Genomic DNA, 21,655 nt, shown 5'->3' on the forward strand with positions numbered 1-21,655 from the left:
TATATTCTTTCTTCCTCATTACCATCTAGAGGGAAAACAGATGGAGTGAGTATTTCATCACTGAATCCTTACCCTCAACTCACCTTTAACTCCAAGAGATTTTACATACATTACTGAGAACCAACTTCTCTGATCTTTCACATTTTTCTACTAAGGGAAAATTCATCAAGGTTAGATAGTGATAGAAAGTAGAGAAACAAAAGTTAATTACAGACTTTTTTTTTTAAAGCTATAAACTCCTCCCTTCTATACTGACGTTTAGAATATTCTGACTAGTTATGGTTTCCTCGTTGTCAACTTCCCATTGTAAAGCATTGCAATGATCCAATACAAACAGCAGCACGTTGCTCTGTATTGTTTTAAAAGTGTGGGCTCTTCACTCGCAGGTTAGGAAGCTGGGCTGCTGCAATCTGACGGGCCAATGACCCATGCCGAAAAAAAGAAAAGGGATGTACCTTCCTAATGGATCTTGGACGTTTTAATGACCACCAAGGAAGCTACTTAAACATTTGATTACAGAAGACAAAACTAACCTGGGAAAACCCCTTCATGCAGAATTGTACAGTGACTTGAATAAAATAAGGCTGCCCCTAATAAGTGTCCAGTAACCGGAACTACAATCTGGGCAGGACGCTGATCCTCTGATGCTGGTGAGAGGCGAGCACTGTCACTGGGTAGAGACTTGATGCAGTATCAGAAAGAATCATTTCAAATACGAACGTGGGGAGAAGTGGTTAAGGGACTAGGAAGAAGAGATGGAGAAAGACTATAGGCAGATGGGACCTACTGAGAGGTGAAGAGAAACTGAAAGGTGAAGAGAGGTACCAGGAAGACTCTATGAGGAAAAGAAGGACAAAATCATACCCATTGCTATATGGAAGTCACAGTGAACATAAAAAACAACGATGATCTGATATTTTAACCTCAAAGTGTTAGAAATAAATTGAATTTAACTTAAATTTAAGCATGACTCAAAGACACTGAAGTTTTAGGTCCTCCACCCCAGACTTAGCAATCTGGCCCAAAGGAGCTGCAGTTAGAGCAATGAAAATATACCAGCAGTTTGTAAGAGCTTTTTACTCATCTCTTCATTGCCACTCCAAGCATCCCAGTCACATGATAATGCTTAAACAAAACCATGCAATTGAAACACAAGAAGAAAACGGCTACATTGCTCTAGAGGACAATTTTTAGGACCTCAAGCCCACCCCTGTCTTTTACTCATCATCATCTCTCTCTCTCTACTTACAAAGTTTAGGAGCAGTTTGGAGATTAGTTTCTGTTGTTTGTGGCTGAGTTGCTGACTTGGGTGTTCTCACCTCAGGGTTCCCAGTGGGTGAAGGGAAGGACGGTGCAGTGGGTGGCAGGAAAGAAAAAGCAAAGATACGATTCTTCGGGGTTGGTACGGCTGATGGTTCAGAGGACACAGCAGTATTGTCAACTTTCACTGTAACTTGAACCTCAGTTTCAGATTGAGCCCTAGAGACAGGTGAAGTATATGCCTCAGATGATACCCACACAGCTGAGGCGGCAGTTGGATCCAGAGAAATAATAGGGTCCTGGCCTAACCCCCCAGGGTCAAGGTGAGAAGGAGAATCATACTCAAATATCTTGTCCACAAATACCCACTTGAGGCCGGCGATGCAGAGGCAGAGGCTGACTAGGCAAGCCAGAATGGGGACAATGCAGATTTTCTCTGAGTTGAGACAACCTCTCAGGCGCTCGGCTTCCAGGCAGACGCAGCAGGGAACGGCCAGGCCCACGAGTCCGGGGGTTCTCCCATCTTCAGTCTGGGTCTCTGGCATGTCTTCCGCTGCTGGAAGCCCATCAAGAGATGGGTCTGCACTCAGCTGAGTGGAGGGGCTGGAGGACCTCTCAGCAGCTCCCTCAGACATGTCTGGGGAATAGATCTCCATCGGCTCACCTCCAGAAGGCCTGGCCTCTCTCACGGTCCATTACCACGCAGAGCCCCCCCCAACCAAATGATACAGCATCTTACAGGGGGAAATCGATAAGTCGTCCAAGTCCAAGGCCATTATCAAAAGCAAGAGGAGTTCAGGAGGAAGGAAGAAAAAGAAAAAGCCTCTAGCAACTACCAAATAAAAGTATATTGTAATTCTTTAGCGCTGTTTTAGGGCCACTTTTGCAGTTCTTTTAAATGCTTCTCCCAACCATCCGGGCTGGTCCAGAGGACAGGGGCCAAAATAGAAACCGAGCTGACGGTGGGTCGATTAAGTAAACCAGTAGCCCAAACTGAAAGGCATGTTTCTCACCTCGAGCATCTGAAGCTGCTGTCTGCTTAGATGGAGAAAACAACTGTCATGCAGGAGAAGTAAGAGCAAAAGCAGGACCAGCGCTGGCGGCGGTGGAGGCAGCAGCGGCGGCGGCAGGAGGGGCAGCAGTGACAGTAGCAACAGCATCCTGTTGTGTTAACGTGACGGCGGAACGAGGCTGAATCATTACAGAGCAGCAGGTGCCTGCCCTCTGAGCATCACTGCACACAGCATCCTCGCAGAGGGACCCGCGGGGAAGAGTGCGGCCAGGAGGGGCGGTAACTCCCCTCCCCGCCCTGCCTCCACCCCCACCCCCACCAACCACTCCTCTTTGTGCTCCTGAGCGCTCATTCACTTTCTTCCTCTGCGGCTCTCCCTTTCTTCAGTCTCTTGCTCTTTCTTTCCACTCCTCTTTCAAAGACGTTCTCTCTCTCTCTCCCTCTCTCTCTCCCTCTCTCTCTCTCTCTCTCTCTCTCTGTCTCTCTCTGTCTCTCTCTGTCTCTTTTTCCTCCCTCCTATCCCAACCCCCACCGACTGTCCACACTCTAGAGCTGCTGGCCGCTCTGAGTAAAATCAGTGCACCCAGCAACACAGGACAGCCAGTGACTTCCTATTTTATCCAATTAGAAGGAATAAAGGCCATCAAATCAAAGAGAAGCAGGCAGGCACCAGTTAAGCTGAGTCCCCATGGCCCCCACCTCTTTTCTTTCTTTTTTCTTTTGCTCTCTGCAAAAGCGGCTCCAGTCTTTCCACCCCCACCTTGTTTGCTTTCAGTCTTGCTGGCTCTTCCCTTCACCCACTGTTGGGTCAGAGAAAAGCCAGCGATCGATGCTAGCAATCTAACAAAGCTGGGATGGGGCGGGGATGTAGGTGGGACCTCAGGGGTTGGACCTCAGGCTTGGCAAAGTCTGATATCTGATTCCTCCCTAGAGAGGTAAGCGTTGCAACAGCAATTTCTCCTGCCTGCTGCTGAGAGCCAGCATTCCTGCCCCAGCCCGCTAATAAGTTTTGTTCACCAAGAGGACTGTTATTACCTGATTTTCAACCCACGGCCAGGACGTTTTTTCTAACCATGGACAGCTCTGCCTTCAACCCTTTGCAGACAGATTGTGTAAGACTTTGTAGTGCCCAGCGCGAAGTGCTGAGTGTGTGCTGGAGGAGGCGGCTGCTGGGCAGGGGAGAGAGAGGTTCATATATCCTCACTCTGGCCCCCTTTAAATGTCCATTTCCCTGTCCCACCCACAGCAGCCCTCGACTAATGTCAAGCTAATAAGAAACACTGGTAAGTAACAGAGCTACACAGGGAGCAAAGGCTACCACTTCATTTTGAAATTAGCCTTCACTGTGACTCCACGCGGCGGAGGTTTCAATTCCCCGGGCGCTGTAATGTATAACACATGTCCTCTATCACCACACTGCAAGAATTAAGAAGAGTTTTCTGTAAGAGCATGCCTTTTTGGGTTATGTTTCAGTAGTTTTACCTTACAGATAGTTTCAATGCTGATTTTTCCCCCCCTTCTAAAACAGCAATCGTTAAAAGACCAAGAGAAATTCACTGTCCTTTATAGAGAGACAGGCGCCTCTGAACTTCCCATTCGGTGTGTGCCAGTGCACGCTGCCTGCAGCTGGACCTTTCCTCCACACTTTACAGTGGCCGCACACCTGAATGGTTTCCAAGGAACCATTGTGCTCACCTATGTCAAGAGGAGTCTTAGAAACTCTCTCTAAATCTATAGTACATAACCATCATATGAGTCTCAGAAACAATAAAATTTATGACTCAAGTCCTGAGAAAAGCTGCTTTAAGCACACTCTATTTTGTATAGTACAATCTTCACTGCTTTGAATTATTTTTCAGCTTTAAGTGGACAAGGGATAAGAATATTACAGTTTCTTTCAAAATGAAATTAGTCTATAATTATAGATAATTAAAAGGATATTATTGTAAAATGTGTTTGCGGTACTAGAGCTACCAACCACAACAAAAGCCTGAATCAATCTGAATAATTGTCATTATGACTATGACAAGCTTCTGAGCAAAATTATCCCAAAGCTCACCTCTACATAACCTGCACTTATGTCCAAGTAACTAGTATTTTAAAATAATTTCTGTGCCCAGTTTCTAGCTTTGACTATTTAATTAATTTTTTAAAATGATTTTATTTTAAAGCAGTGAGAGTTTTCTTAAAGATTCTAGCAATGGATGTGAAATTTCATATGACGGAAAATCTATATTGAAGCATTTACAGTATTTACACTGAGAGATATTAATATTTTAATTATCAATATTTATGTAAATATTCAAAAATGATATAAGCAAGTAAACGCTTATGCTAAATTAGGGTAATTTATAATTCCTTTAGAGATCACCTAGTTTAAATGTGTGGCACTTAACTCCTCCAGTATTACACTCAAGTATAATACATTGGCATGTCATCCACAACCAAAGTCATCTGAATTCCAAAGAAAGATCCACATGGAATTCAGGTAGCCCAAGTCAGGCAGGGAAGAGAAGATACCAAGAACCATAACCGGTAGTTAAGAAAAGTGGTCCTTAACTTGCACCAATAACAACTATTCACCTCACCTTAATCATTAAGAGCAAACATATTCAGCAGACAAAGAAATGACCAGGCATTAGCTGTCCTATCGAAGACAGCCAACATGTACAAAGGAAAACAGTGTGTTATATAAAGGCTAAGGGCAAACAGAGACGGACCTGGAGGCTGACACAGCGGGTATTTCTCCTGACTACACAAATCAGACTGTGGCATGTGCACTCATCCTCCCTGGAGATGGACCAGAATGTGCACCTTGGAGCTAAGATCAGCTTGCAGAGAACCAGCATCCTGCAAAGCTGTTTCCCACCAAAGTAGAAGGTGAATGTAACTGAGGAAAGGGAGTAGAACAGGAGGGAAAGAATGAAAGGAATTCTCCATAGGCTCTGTCCTTGAGACAAGGAGACAGAAATTGTCCTTAACCCTTTATCAAATCCTTTGTAGTAATAATGAAGTGAGGAAGGGCAGTGTATATGGGATTAAGAACCAGAATTTCCTTCAGGTAAAACATGTCTGTCTGTAGGAAGAACTGCAAAGATATATCACTTTAATTCTTTAGGCTTCACCCCAGTAAAGCCCAGGAACACCCATATTTCCATGTCTCCTTAAAAAATGAACAAGAGATGAATTTTTACTACCTTTTTAAAGCCACATTACCACCTCCTTCCTGACAAAAAAAGGAACATTTATTTAGCTCCACCTTTGTGCCAGGAACTCTGCTAGGTTCTTAACATACATTATTTTTTATCTTCACAAATCTTATACAGTACATATTAGCTTGAAAATAAAAGAAACAGATTCAGGCAGCTTCGGTAACTTGGCCATGAACATGCAGCTATTAAGCTATAGAACCAAGATCTGAGCAAAGGTCTGACTCGTGCTATTTCTGCTGAAAAATACTGCTTCTCTTTTTATAATCAAAAGAACGCATCTGATTATGTACTGCTTACCTATCACTTCAATAGGAAAATAAGCAAGCCAGAAAATGGAACACTGAAACAGTCATTACCTTCATTTAACTAGTAAACAAACTTATAAGCACCTAGTTTCCAAAATACGTGTCTTCTAAAATTTGTCCTACTGATTTTCAGACATTATAAGAATTAAACACAGGCCATTTAAATAATAACTATTTATAGTCTACATGGAATGAACTCTTCCATAGTCTCAGTTCAAGGATTTTCTTTTGAAAGCTATTTTAGTTTTGTATTGCTATGAAACTAACTGCTCTGTAATAGCTAAAAATAACAACCATTGTATATTATCTCATTAGTCTGCAGGCTCACTAGGTTCAGCTGAGTGGTTCTTCTGCTCCACTTGTTGGCAGCTAGTGCTACAGGAGCTGAAGATGCAATTGGGCTGAAGCACTGAAGAGGGCTCACACATATGACTGGCAGCTGATGCCAGATGTCAGCTGGGAGCCCAGCTGGGACTGGTGGATGGTGCACCAACCTGTGGCCTCTCTAAGTGGCTCGGGTTTTTTGCAGCATCACAGCTGGGTTCTGAAAGGGAGGAAGTGCCAGCTGCCAGGCCTCCTAAAGTCTAGATCTGGAAGCGGCAAAACTTATTTCCACTGCATCCTACTGGCTAGACAGTCACGATGCCACCTGAGATGCAAGGATGGGCCAAATAAATCTTGATGGACATAGACACAAAGAATTTGTAGCCACCATTAATCTACCACAGAGGGTAAGGAAGCAAATACTAGTAAGACAATCTGGATCAAGAGGAGGCATAGTAATATAGAAAAGGATTTGGCTTCTCAAACTATTTTTGATCCACTTTTGTAATATCCCAGCTTTCTTCTAAGTCAACTTCAAGGAAGAAAACCTATTATATCATCAGATAAAAATACTCAAATTCCTCTGCTACCTCAATTCAAGCTAGGCTCTTTGGATCTGCATTAATTTTATGTATTCTAACATCGGAAATATTTAGCATAGCTTCAGCAGATGAAAGAGAATGGTAAATGCCATTTTGCTTTTGGCCATATCACACCCAAGCTTATTTTCTCTTTTGCATTTTTTCCCTGTATTGTGGCAATCTCACTCTAGAACTTTTCATCTTTCAGGAAGTTTATCCTTGCTCCTAAATTGTGTGGCTGAAAAAGTAGAATTTACTTCATGGCATCTGATATCACAATGGCAGCAGTAGTTTAATTTTGGGATTACGATCTCTGGAGCTGACTATGCATAACTTATAATGACTTATTCGCGAATGAATTTTGAAATCGTGATTTCGTAAGAAACCTTCAGGGCCTAAAGGTAACCTTAAAAACTTGCTGCTTCCTGTAAGAGAGAGGACAAAGTATCCAAATGGATCTGCTGGCCTCCTCCTGCCCATCTGAAAATTAACCTCCAGCTCAAGTCTCAGCTCCTCCATGGAGCTCTTCTTGTTTCTAAGTCACAGACCCCCCATTTCTTAACTGTCCCATTATTGGGGCATATCTTCACAGTTGGTGTTATTATTTAATTACGTCTTGTGTAGCAGACTGAAGAATGCAATTCTTTGAAGGTCAGTTCTATCAATATCTAGCCATCCCAAACCTAGAGCTACGCTATCTCTTCAATCAGTATTTTGTTTGGTTTTAGTTTTCATTGAGATTGAGTTACACAGATTATGTCACTTCTAATAAATTGGCAGACTTCTTTTCATATCATCTATCTGAAATACCTTCTGTAATCTTCATTTTTTCAGATCTTTAAGTGTCCAATTCAGATACATCCTTGTCAAACCTTTTTGTTTGTTCCCAAATATGCCTTTCATGAATTTATCTTGTTCTAGTGAAACTCTGTTACCTCAACTATGCCTCTGAACTCTTAGCCACCGCAGATCCTCTCAGTGGATGGAAAATTGGAAATAAACCAAAATTTAACTGTTTTTCCTATAATTCTTCCTTCATTAGCCAAACAGAAAAGTTCTCTGAGGGCAAACCAAACCCATGTAGTCTCTGATGCCCTTCTACATTATTCATAATGCTAAATGCGTGAGACAAAACTCATTTCACCTCACTAGGCAGGGGTTTTCTCTCCACTTTGAGGGCTAGTCAAGACTCTGATCATACTTTACTCTTACCCAGTGAAAGTTTATTCAGAGAAGACATTGTGACTTAATTTTAAGAATTATTTTGTGAGATGCTGTATTAAATGTTTGATATTGACTGTGGGTCTGTGTCCTCACTTTGTCCTAAGATGATCAATTTACCCTGGCACATATTGTTCTTTATGAGTTCAGATCCCTTGTAGCTCAAGATACAGTAAATGATCTCAAAGATGAGAGTAAGAATTTTATATAGAAAGATATTTTTAACAAATGTGATAATTATAATGAGTCGACTTGGAAGGAATCTATTAAATTTCTCACCCCCCATAAGTAGAGATAAAAATTGGTTAGGGGCAGCCACTGTTGATTTTATTTCTAATTTTATAAGTCTCCTTTCTTTTACAATTACAGTGGACATGCTTTGGAACAGGATGGAGATGGTGATGGTACAACATTGTGACATGTGCCAATAAATTATTCACATTAAAATGGTTAATTTTATGTTAAGTGAATTCCAATTCCATAAAAAAATTATACTGGACATGCATAACTTCAGCTTCTCCAACATTTAATTTTAAAAAGAAAACATGTTCTATATGACTCACTTTACCAGTGGACTGTCCTAAAATAATGAGACTTTTTTTAACGTACAGGTTGCCCTTTCTTCTACAAAATCGCAGTAGGTCATGTAGCATTAAATCTCTGATAATTCTTAATTAATTATGAACTCTGAAGTGGCTGATGTTGATAATGTAACACTGATCCCAAAAAGCTTCAGAGCACAAATAAAGATATAATAAATTGACATGTCTTGAAGGTTTAAATTCAAATGAAGTCCTATGAAAAAATGAGGAAGGTTTATAACAATCTCATTTTATATAGTTAAAAATATTGTTTCTCATTGTTAAACTGCACCCATTGTCTGTTTAGAATATACTAGATATATAAGTAAAGGGTGAATGAAAGTGGCAGTATTTCTGAATTGTCAGTATTTTCTGCACAGTACCCTTTGCTATGAAGTGTGTGATAAACTCACCACCAGAATGCAAGTTCCATAAGGGCAAGAACTTGTGTCTGTTTGCATCATTGTGTCTCTGCAACCTAGAACATGATGGGCACACAGAGTCATTAAGTAAGTACTGTTGAATGAATGTATCAATATGGAAACCCTACTAAAGGGGGATGAGTAAACTACAGGAAAATGTCTTAAAGACATGGGTGCTCCAGACAGAGTTTTACTTGTATGAATGAATGTAAACAATGTTAAAATACTCTGTGTGTGTGTGTGTGTGTGTGTGTGTGTGTAACAGAAAGGAGAAAAATCACAAGGAAAATTACCTTTATCGTGACTATCCTGACGTTATATAAATAGATGGTCATTGATAATGTTTAACTAGAGCAATATATGTTGTTTTAGTTACTTTGAACAGATACCTTTGCTTTGTTTCATTAATGTTCACTACTATAAGTTCAGTTCGCACAGGGCAGCAGAGCTTAGAGAGAATTTGTTTTACCCTCAAGTCTTCTGGCAAATGTAACAAAAATATAAAGGTGACCTGTACTTTTATATGCATGTATATGTATAACCTCACTTTAAAAATAATAAAGGCTGTATGTTGATGCAGAAAAAGAAATTAAACATAAGGAAAAGTGCCTCTGATAATCAATGCTTGTTTATAATACAAATTCTGTAAAGCTTTTAAAACAGAAGCAATTGAACTTGATTTATACTTAGGCACTAGCCATTTGTTTACAGTTCAGTTGCTTGTCAGTTGAGTATAAACTGGTCCCCAAATTAATCTGAAAATGCAGTGGATAGCACAGCACATCACTTGTACAAATGCTCTAGAAATTTGTTGGTTTGATTTTTAAATTTTCCATTTGGATAGAAATTGTTGAGCATGAGAAGATCTACATGTGAAGGCAGTTATGAATTACTTATAAAAGAGTACCACCTACTCAAGACTCTAAAACATGATATAGAGCCATGTATAAAATAAACCCTCACAGCTTACCTGGAATAAAGGAAGCTCAGGGAAAGTATCTAAAGCGTTTTGTTTTTAAATGTTGTCTAATTGTGTAAATCTGAGAAGACTTCAGCCAGAGGAAACAAAATATACACTTTCCTTAGAGTCAACATAGTTCCATTTTTTGCTGATCAAAATAAAAATATAAAATCTCACCAAAGAAAAAATGGAGAAATAATATATGGAGTTTTCAGCACTAATTTGACATTCTGAGTGAGCCACCTAACCAGCCTTATGATGCTCAGAGAAGTGGAAGTATCCCATTTAATATCAAATGCCAGCCTCATATTGTTCTGCTGCTTCTTAGTCGAAGCAGTGAAAACTTTTTCTACATTGTTACCCTATTTATTACTTCCAAAACACAAATTTGAAAGTGAAAAAATAAAAATATCTTATGATTTGACCTCCAATTCAAAACTTCTGATCATAGTTGTTTAAGAATGACTGTTTCTTTTCTTTCCTTTCTACTTTAGAGATTATTTGGAGTGAAAGGATTTAGGGTTAACACAAAGATAAACTAATCTCAAAAATAATTACATTTAAGTTTTTCATTGGCTGAATGTGAGAGCTAGAACAGGCCTTACCCATAATATTTATTTTATACAAGAAGAAAAAAGGTCCTGGAAGGTAAAAGTAATCTGCCTGGAGTCACACCAAAATTAATTTTAGGGCCATGACAATAATTCAGGTCTATTGCTCCTCCCCTAAGCTCTTTGGTTACGTTCTGCCATTGTTGATAGAAAGAAACAAAGAGTAGACAATTTAAATTTTTGTCATTAATATCATGGATTATCTCTATAGAAATATCTCACTTTTATCTTTCACTAAGACTATGTGTACTTGGAAGTTTATTTAATGCTCCCATGACTACATTTGGTCACAACTGTCCTGAATTTTCAGGCCCTCTTTCCAGAAGTTATTCAGAGACCAATATTCGTATTTGAACTCACTCATTCAACAGCATTTCACCACCTTGAGGGGACACACGGAATGTGGGCTGTAAAACCCAACAACCTTCACTTAGAACAGGTTGGAGATCAGAAATTAAACAACTGAAACATTGCAGGGAGCTTTATGCTTCCATGGGAAGGTATGGAATAGGAACTCTAGTGGGTGGAAGGGAGCTTATCTTCAGGAAAGTCACCTCAAATTAGGGATCAGCCTTTCATTATTACAATGGTTCAAATGAACACACCACCAAGAATTGCTGACACCTAAGATCTGGTGAGCCAAGGGTATGTCTTCTTTCAACTCGAAGAATTAGAAGACAGGAACAGAAAAAAGAAGGCTGGTGATGACTGAGTATTACTCTGAAATATGATGAGTAGAAAATGCCAGGTCCAAATATGATGACTCATTCCAGAGAAACCTATATTCTATTTGGTGGCTTAATCCACTCTCTCTCTATATAACAAAAAATATATTTTATACATATATATGTATATTTTAAAAATATACATATGTATTTTTAAAGAATGTAATAAACATATATCATGCACACTGGGGTATTTGGGGGTAAAATGCACTCATGTATGCAACTTGCTTGAAACTGCATCAAACATAAAAAGAGCTGATAGATAAATGGGTAGATATTTGATAAAGCAAAAACAGCAAAATGTCAACTATAAAATCTAGATGGTGGGCTTACTTTGTTTATTGTAAAATTCACAAAATTTTTCTGCATGTTTGAAATTTCCATAATAATAAATGCTGCAAACGCTTTTGAAAAGATTTTCCCATGTCTATTTCTGGCCACCATATAGGACAGAGAACCCGTATTCATCTACTGTAGTAAGTTTTATTATAAAAACTCTTTAGCAAATGCCAAAACCATCATCATGCTCATCTGCCCATTGCTCATTCAGTAACCTGGACGTGGTTACCTGTCTTCCTGCACTACATGTCCCCTCCTCAACTACCCTCTTCTACCACTGTCACTTTAAGAAATTGACTTTTAAGATGAATTTCAAAATTATATCAAGGATATAAGATTCTCATAATTTGAACCATTATCCAATGCCAATGAAATATCTTTACGTGACTAACCATTAGTTGCTGCAGAAAACCTAAGAGCTTTTCCTGAACCCTCCCCACCATACCATTTATTTATGGAGAAGGGATTTTTTTTTTTTGAATGCCCTACTTTAATCATTCGGGAATTGGAACACCTATGAATAATGGGAATAGGGAAATTGTCGAGTTCAGACTACTGGCAAAATCAGAAGGGTTAGGGAGTAAGCTTCATTCTGTTGGGGAAAAAATAGAATTCTTTTATTGTCAATGACATTCCCATCCTGAACATATGTTTTGCAATGGTCAATTGGCCAGTAGACCCTGTAAGGGCAAGGGCTTGGATGTCGATAGAGGTTAAGCTTCTCCACTGCTGTTTTTCCCACCCCCTATGCATACAGATATCTTATGAAACTATTAAATATTTATGATGCAGTACAAAGCCCCTCTAAAAGCATGTGTATTTAACTAAATCATGTCACTGACAGCAAGAGGCATGCAGAGCAATTTAACCTAGCAGGAAAAGTACTTCTTTTACATATCTCTGCAGTGCAGAGTTTCAACCATATGCTCTTTGCTGCCCCCATGAACCTCTCCTAAGAAGGAAAGGCTTAACTGAAATGGTTCAAAAGGCTTTTAGACAGTCTTCTCAAATGAAAATAAATCTTCTGAAGTGTTTCTCAAAAATTTGTCCTTGAAGCTTTGCCATGACTCTGTCACTAGAGGTCAGACAACCCATTTTCAGGTTAAGTTCCTTAATGCCAGATTAAATACCTGAATTCAGCCCAATCTTTCCTCTGTCCAAACCTTCCAAACATTTACTACTATGGTCTGTACTGACTGATATCAAAGCCATTCAAAAGGGTGCCCTCATTCTTCCCTTTCACCCACAAAAAGATTCCAAGGAAAAAGTTTTAAATGGGCATATCAAAAGTTAAATTATTTTCAGCATTCACACCCTTAAAGCCAAAGAATCTACTGAGATCAATACTGCTACTCAGGCAGTTTTCCAAGGTACCAAAGCATTTGGTGATGGCAAAAGAATAGCAGAGAGATCTGTAAAATTTGGTGAGAATATGGAGAAAAGGGAACCCTTGTGTACTCTTGGTGGGAATGCAAACTGATGCAGCCACTGTAGAAAACAGTATAGAGTTACCTCAGAAAATTAAAAATGGAACTGCCTTATGGCCCAGTGATTCTACTTCTGGGAATATATCTTAAGAAACCTGAAATACTAATTGGAAAGAATATATACACCCCTATGTTCATTGTAGCGTTATTTATAATAGTCAAGATTGGGGAGCAGCCCAAGTGTCCATCTGAGTGGATAAAAAATCTATTGTACATTTACACAGTGGGATACTACTTGGCCATAAACAAGAAGGAAATCTTACCTCTTACAACAGCACAGATGGACCTGGAGAGCACAACACTAAGTGAAATAAGCCAGTCAGAAAAAGACAAGTACCATATGATTTCAGTTATATATTGAATCTAATGACCAAAATAAACTAAAAAACAAAAAAGAAACAAACTCATAGTTACAGAGAATAGACTGTCACTGTCAGAGGGGAAGGGGATTGAGAGTTGGGTGAAAAAAGTGAAGGGATTAAGCAAAGGAAAAAACTCACAGACACAGAAAACCGTATGGTGATTACCAAAGGGAAGCAGGTGGGGGAGGGAGAAGAGGGTTAGGGGGGATGAAAGTGATGGGAGGAGACTTGACTTGGGGTGATGCACACACAAGACAATATGCAGATGTATTACAGAATTGTACTCCTGAAACCTATGTAATTTGTTAACCAATGTCACCCCAATAAATTCAATATAAAGATAAATAAGTAATTTTTTAAAAGATAGAAAAGTACAATGATAGTGACACATGTTTCGGCATCTTGGGCCCAGAGCAAGCTGTACTCCTGGATCAAGTGGCTTTAAAATAACCTATGGCTGTTGAATAGGTACAAAATGATTATTTTTAGTGGTAAGTAAGTTGTGAAAAAAATCAAGACGAAATGCTTGAGTTGTCCAATTCAAAATGAAATGATACTACTGAAATTCAGCCAACATGCAGCAACTGATTTGGAAATTTGCTGCTCAGCATTTAAACTAACTTCATTGCACATTCTGGCAGGTAAAGAATAGAAAACCTAAGGATGACCTGCTTCTCCAAAGTGGTAGATTTCATATTTAAGGTCACTGTACTGTATAAAATAAAAATAGCCACCATTTCTAAAGACCCAAGATATATGTGTATTTATCTAGCTCTCCACCCACCATGCATCCAAAAAAAATGTTTACTAAGTGCTTACTTATCTCCCAGACATTGTGCTGGGGCTTATTTTCAGAGATCTGGTAGAAGGAAGGTAAAAGAAGTACCATCCTCTAGTCTCTTTTTTTCTCTGAAGTAGCAAGTGAGGTTATCAGCTGAAAGTAAAGGCATGACTCAAGTTTTGAGAGTGGTAAGGTCTGAGTCACCTTGGAAAATAGAAGAGAGGGCTGACTGTGAAAATTTGAGCGGGTCAGACATTGTGGCAAGTAGACTATCTATATCAGTCTTTCCTTCTTTATAATCCTCACTGTCAGGATCCTCATTTTTCCTCTTGAAAATTATATTTTGAAAGTGCATACTGGATATCTTTAAAAAAAAAGGTCATCAATAACATAAGAAATGGGGTAGAACAGGGTATGGAGTGATAAATGGTGACAGAAGGCTGAACACACAACACGCAGGTGATATATTATAGAAACTTATATTACTTTATTAACCAATGTCACCCCAATAAAATCAATAAAAACATAAAAAAAAGAAAGAATTTTTCTTTTGAGCTCTCCAGTACTTGGACCCAAGCTAGACTGAAGTACGGGGAGAGAGAAGGACGAGGGCAAGGATAGTTGTGATGATGATAATGCACATGTTCATATACACAACACAATTCCCACTTTGGAAACATTTACTTCTCATATCAATGCACCTTATTGCAATGTCAGAATTTAGTCTGCAGCATTATGTGGTTTACTTCATTTTGCTGCATGGCTTAACTCTGGCCATGATAAAAACCAACCCATTTAAATGATGCTGATTGTAAGTACATGGATCAAAACTTTAATTTACTACATAGTATAATGTCCTTCTGCTGCATATTTCTTTCAGCATAAACAAGATGAAGGTAAAAGACATGCCATAAACCCAGAGTTAAGTGGGGGAATTTAATCTCTATTCTTCAATTTTTTTTTTTAGAAGAGAGCAAGGGTGTGTGGGGTGAGCAAAATGTAAATAGATCCCCTAGAAAAACAACAACAAAAAATCCTCACCTGAGGACATTTTTTCCATTACTTTCAGAGAGAGAGTAAGGGAAAGAGAGAAACATCAATTGGTTGCCTTCCTTATGCACATGGGCCAGGGATCGTACGTACTCAGACGGGATTGAACCTGCAATCTAGGTGTGCACCCCAACAGGAAGTAAGCCCACAACCCTTCGGCAATGGGATGCCACTCCGACCAATTGAGTTACACCGGCCAGGGCTCTTCTTCAATTTTTAAAAATAAATTAAATTAATATCTGAAAACATCGTGCAATTACAGCAAACAAAAATTATGCATAGTAAAGTGGAAAGGTTCAGCCGTTAGTTAATTTATGCTTCTTTGCCACAGATTTCCCATATGGCTTTTAAAACATGAGGCTTTTTTCATTTTTTCCAGGTACATTCTAGTTTAATCTCACCCTTGTTGCCATTGGTAACTTCATTCATTCACTCACTCATTCATCCATCCAATAAATATTCAGTAAGTTCCAGGCCCTATGCAAGGCAGAGTAAAAGAGGGAAAGATACTACAATGAGTCCCTGCTTCATGGATATACATTCTGATGAAGGACTTAGTTTTCCTAAAGCCAGCCTGACACAAATATAAATTCTTTAGAAGTGAGAGTCCACAGTCTTATAATGAATTTTATTTGTGTGATAGACATACTATGGCATGATTTTAAAAAAAGCTTGTCAGGAAATACTGTGTATTGTATATGTATGTCTAAGAATCTGAGACTATCCTTCACTCAGGATCCTGTTATGAAAATACTTTCATCTGATAGTATTTGGTTTTGACTAGTATAGAAGAAGAATGCAGAGATTCAGTTCCAGAGGGTGCCTAGCCAAGAAATCTCTGGAAGTGTTGGACAATTAGAGGCATAAAAACAAATTTCACCTATTTCCATCCTTAGTAATGATCAAAACAAAACTCACCAAAACACACTAGGCTAGAATAATAATTTGATGGTGGGTTTATTTCTTGAAAAAAGTTATTGGCTTGATTGTTTTTGATGGGAGGGTTAAAATAAATTAATCAAGTAAAATACTAATGCATTTTAGTGTTACCTTTCAGGTGAACCAAAGATGTATTTATTGGTGATGCCAATGTGTAACTTTAAAGTAAAGTCAGACAAATTCCTGGATTGTTAAGGAAATGTTTTAATTTCATAGAAATCCTGACCTTTTAAAATAAAAAGAATATTGTAGTCAAAATCAAAGAGAAAAAATTATATCACATACGTACAGATACAGATCTGATGATTTGATTTAAAAATTGATTGCCTATAATAGAAACTAGTTTAATCATGAGGAAGTTCAACACGATTCAAAGAAATAAGTATTAACCATTTGGCTGTTGATAACTACTTGGCTCTACAAAATCACTGACTCGGCAAAAGCTAAAGATGACCAATTAAGTTTTACAGTTAAAGGTATACATCATCATCTTCATAAACACATGAACTGTTCAGATTTGAACTGATAATGATTAAAGAAATCCGTAATAAAATGATCAGGATTAACATCATTTGTCTAGTTAGAAACATGATTTTTCCTCTTTCAATTAAATTTGATGAAAGTATACAAGGCTCTAGACTAACCTGCTTCTCATTCAACATCTAAATCAATTTGAATTTTTTATCCTTACAACATAATTTTAATGCCAAAGACCGTCATACTGTAACTGCCCAGTAATGGCATGTTCACTGAAGAAAGGGATGTATACTGGGGTGGAATTTCCTTATTTTATATTAACATTGTCTGAAGGTCCATTTTAAAGGACATTGCTAAAACAATTTTCACTTGCTAATGTGGCAATTTCCTTCTTACTTCAAATCCAATAATGTGTATGCCATCAATCTACCTGGGGCATTAGGTGTTATCTTTAACCAATATCCTGTTACTGTTCTAAAGACAAGTGCACACACGCCCAAAAAGTCAATGAATTCTGTGCAAACTAAGAGACATTTAAAAAAACAAAGAGTAAATTAGATTTAATTATGGGCAATAGAGTTTCAAAAGGTCCTAGATTAGCATTATGAGCATTTTCCATGTTGAATTAAGCATAGAGTTTAGTCAGTAAAGACATTGTTTTCATATATCTTGTTTATGTCTACTATAAATATCATAAGCATTCCATTAGTATTAACCCAGTGATTAATGCATATATGATGGAGTCAGGTTCTAATCAGTGATAATAACTGCCTACAACTATTTCCCCAACCATTCATCTACCAACTCTTTTACCCTGACTAACAAAGACATGTCTACCAAAGTCTAAGAGTTCATGTAGTTACAGGAAACCAGATGCATTATTTATGAGGATGCAGAGGCTAGAAAGTTCGGCTATGCAGCTTACCCTAGCAGTAGTAGACTCTACGCTCTTGGCAATAGGAGCCTTGCCAGTGCATTAGAAGATGAGATAGAAGGGATGCCTGCCAAATAAAATAGCTAAGTAATAACAAATGTTAAGGAGCCTTGGGGGTTGAAGGGAGTCCTGAGCTCTCTCCTGAAGGCAATTCAGATCACCAAGCTTTGCATCAATGCAGAAAGAAGAGGTGTGATCCCAATTAATTCTTTATGTCTTATCCTTCTTGAGTGCTTGCTTTTTAATTACAGTTATATATTTTTTTTAATGTTACTATAGTATCTATATACAAATGAGGAAATTACATCTGGTATAAAATAGGTATGGTGCAAACTATCAGATTTCAAATTCAGGTATAATTAATTGTGCATTTGTATTGTTTCCTCTGTTTAGAAACTCCTGTCACTCTTTTAGTGATCCAGGACAAACTGGCCATTTCCCCCTCTGATTTCAAAGAAAAAGAAATACGTACACATGTACACACGTACACACACACACACACACACACACACATACACGCAGTCACAATTTCCTATTCTTTGTGTGTTCAAAGTGGATATATTGCTACAGACAGACATCTACCATGGTTTTAAGTAGATTTTGAGATAGTGCCATTCGAGTTCCATCTTGTGTCCAGTCATTGTCAGTCACTTGGAATTTACACCGCAGTGCAATGACGGGCTGCAAGCTTGGGACGCTGACAGCGGCAGGGATGAGAAGTACCATCTTCCCTGGAAAAATACCCTAAAAACTGACAAAAGAAGTCAGTCCAAACACAACAAAGAAAACTTACTGCAGAAATTATTAACACCAAATAACCTTCCACATCAATCAGGAATTTAAACAAAAAACTATGTTTTTTTAAAAAAAAATAAAAACATCATTTTTATTGATGTTTGGGACAAAATGGACAAAAAGCCATGGCTTTATTCTGCATCTTAAAATTGATCTGAAAACTACAATTAAAAACCAAGGAGGAAGTAGTGGGGTTACTTGTCACATATTATGTTTATGCTTTTCTTTGAATAACCTGAGTTTCAGATATTTAATGTGTACACCTTCCATCTACCCTAACACACTCAGCATTCTGCCTCCATCCCAAATGTGTGTGTACTAGAAGGTGAACGGGGAAGGTTCATGGTATTCCTTCTAAATTATCCAAGTACCGAGCAAACAATTTACTTATATAAATATATGAACTTTTTGTTTTAATGTTTTTAATCATAGTAAGTGTGTGTATATATTTCTACCTTGCTCAGGAACCTTTCTTCATAAAACTGATTTGGTCTAAGTAATCTCGTTAGTGAAAAAGACTATTTTTTAAAAGTGCATTGATTTTAGAAAGAGAGAGGAAAGGAGAGGAAGAGGGAAAGAGAGAGAAATACTGCTTTGATGTTCTACTTATTTATGCATTTATTGGTTGATTCTTATATGGGCCCTAACCAGGGATTGAACCTGCAACCTGGGCATAACAGAATGATGCTCTAGCCAACTGAGCTACCTGGCCAGGGTGGAGAAAGACCATTTAAAAAAGAAGCTGCAATGACTATATGCCCTTTACAGAGAGTAGCATAACTGAGGTCACAAGAGGACCCCTCAGAGGGTTTTTCTTTCACCCCCTACGTCTACTGTCAGTGGGGGAAAGGAACTCAGGACAAGGAGTTAGAGATGCTGGAGTGAAACTCTGCTTATGCCAACACCCATCTTATAACCTTGACAAGTTTTACATTGCCTGAGCCCCTCTGGTTCCTCATCTGTATAATAGGGCTATTCTATTCCACTTTATCTATTCTCATTTGAAAGTACCTAACACAGGAAGGTGCTCATTAAAATATTATTTACTTTATTAATAAGCTTACTTTATCATTTTAATAATAATAAAAGAAAATTCAACCTGCTGAATGTTACGGTGGCATTCCTTTATTCCCAAATAAGTGACTGACTTCAACTCTTCAGCACCACAGGGAGGAACAGCGACCAACCAGTAAATAGAAAGATCTTCAGATCTTTTGTAATAATCCCATCTAAAGTGAAACAGTCTTATAAATCACCACATAAAGAATTATTTATCATAAAATGAAGAAAAATTCCAGATATAAAAGCCATAAAAAATTAAAATTGAAGCATACAGCTTCAATTTGAGAAGTATTTTTGAAATACTCAAAATGTTAAAAATTCTCTGGTAAATATTATTTAAGTCAAGGTTATTTTTTAACTTTGATTTTAAAATGCTTTAATATGTTTTCATGATTTAAGGTTTAGGTGGTTTTCCTATAAGTACACACATGTATGATTCTTTTTAAGTGGTGGTAATATAATTTTAAAAATCACCTCACTGTTAATATCTATTTAATAAATACTTTCTAGAAACCAGTGTAATGATATGTCAGGGGAATGGGGACATAAGTAAACCAAGATTCCTTCCTTCAAGGCCTTATATTCTGGTTTGGGAACCGATGTACACACCTACATTCATAATAAGCAGCAAACTTGTTTGAACCAGAGCTACAGGAGCACCAAGAGCGTAGTGCTGGGGAGTGGAAGATAATCTAACATCTCAATGCAACAATGAAATAATAAAGACCTTGTTTTACTCCTTGACTGGACAAAAATATTTTTTATAATTTCAGAGCATCATCAAATAAAATACACCTTGGTCTGCAATTTGCTTTAAAAAGGAGGGAAAGGACTATGACATTTTGAAACCTAATAAAATTACAGCTGACCCTACTCATGAAGACTCTGTCCACCAGAGACTTCTTTCTATGAGAATCACTCCTCAATGCACTTTTTACTTAAGAGGTTGCAGCCAATGTGCTGGACCTTAAAAAAAAATAAGCAGAAAGTTTTACTATAATTCTTGTTTCTGTATGTATACATGGAGTGGATGTTACGCTTCATTTTTATTTATTTTTTCACTAGGCTGAACAGTTTTAAATCTCAGTCCCCATTACCTGCACTGAAAACGGGATTTTAAAGGTTCCAATAAACGCCTTATGTGCCCCTGAGTCACCTATTTCCTTCCTAAAGCTTATCTTGCTTTCACACACAGTCTCATTTGCACATACAAAGTAATTCTCTTGCCCCCATAATCTATTTATGCTAAAACATACCCAAGGACTTTTTGTATGGTTTATTTTTGTACAGATAACTTGAGGAAAATCTGAACAAAGGTGCATTTCTGCTTTGGAGCATTAGGCACATAACATTAGGAAGCTGCTATGAGGATAGCAGAGAAAAAAATCCATGTGGATCAACTAAACAGAAATGTACAAAATGTGTAAAAAATCTGTTATGGCCACTTCAAGGTAGGTTTCTCCTGGTACATTTCATCAAAGGTGGAAGATGTTACAGCTTTTTTGTTTGCTTGTTTTCTGGGGAAAAAATGCAACTTCCTTCTTCAAACCTTGTAGACTAAGAATTATAAAAAACCATGGTCTGTTTTCAAAATTACATTACTTATGAAATACATGGATTTTTATAGGTTGATTAAATACCTAGGTCTCTGGGTTAAAAAGTAGGATGATATATGAAACACTAACATTGGAAATAGGTTTTTTTTTGCAGATTTTTTTTTCCTTAATATCTTACATCCCACTTAGGAAATTTGTAGTTGAAAGCTTGAACAAATGACATGTATACTTCAATGACACATCACTGTTCTTAAATAAATTTCAAGAAAATTGAGAGCAGAATCATTGTAAAGAAAAATTTTGCTTTTTGATATTTAAAAAATTTAAATAATTTGCTGTACTATTTTACTTTACTATGTGTGTCATTCAATTACAATGTAACTAGACATACATTTTCAAATTTACCACTTCTCCCACCTTTAGGTCAATTGAATGCCTCTAGAAAAGTAAGAAAAAAAAAACTTACTTAATGAAAATAAAATTGCTCAAGAAATCGCAACTTTTCCATATACATTTATAGGCACCTATATCAAAAATAGCCACTCAGTTATGTAATGTACCTTTGTTAATCTGTCTACATATCAAGGGTAAGTTTCTGATAAACAGCAACTCCATTTACCATATGTCCCTCTCAATGTTTCCAGTTAAATATTTAAAA

The 21,655-nt window shown here is 37.7% G+C and overlaps 2 protein-coding genes across 9 annotated transcripts in view; both read right to left on the bottom strand.

Moving 5' to 3' along the window:
• The window catches only part of NRG1 (neuregulin 1), a 950,601-nt gene that overhangs the window by 102,014 nt on the left and 826,932 nt on the right, over positions 1-21,655 (bottom strand). For 3 of the 8 annotated variants that reach the window (XM_054566055.1, XM_054566054.1, XM_054566052.1), the window contains exon 1: positions 1,250-2,181. The exons of the other annotated variants lie outside the window; for them this stretch is intronic. In XM_054566055.1, the coding sequence (XP_054422030.1) occupies positions 1,250-1,916 (667 nt within the window). In that variant the 5' untranslated portion in view covers positions 1,917-2,181. Of the gene's footprint in view, positions 1-1,249; positions 2,182-21,655 lie in introns of those variants that run through there. 8 annotated transcript variants of the gene reach the window in all.
• LOC129064834 (uncharacterized) lies at positions 2,182-2,420 on the bottom strand. Its single transcript, XM_054566062.1, has one exon. It carries the CDS (start codon positions 2,418-2,420, stop codon positions 2,232-2,234), a length of 189 nt encoding a protein of 62 aa, XP_054422037.1. The 3' UTR covers positions 2,182-2,231.

The sequence above is a fragment of the Pteronotus mesoamericanus genome, unplaced genomic scaffold, assembly GCF_021234165.1.
Source record: "Pteronotus mesoamericanus isolate MK-2021 breed Mesoamerican mustached bat unplaced genomic scaffold, CSHL_Meso_final contig_169, whole genome shotgun sequence".
Lineage (NCBI taxonomy): Eukaryota > Metazoa > Chordata > Mammalia > Chiroptera > Mormoopidae > Pteronotus > Pteronotus mesoamericanus.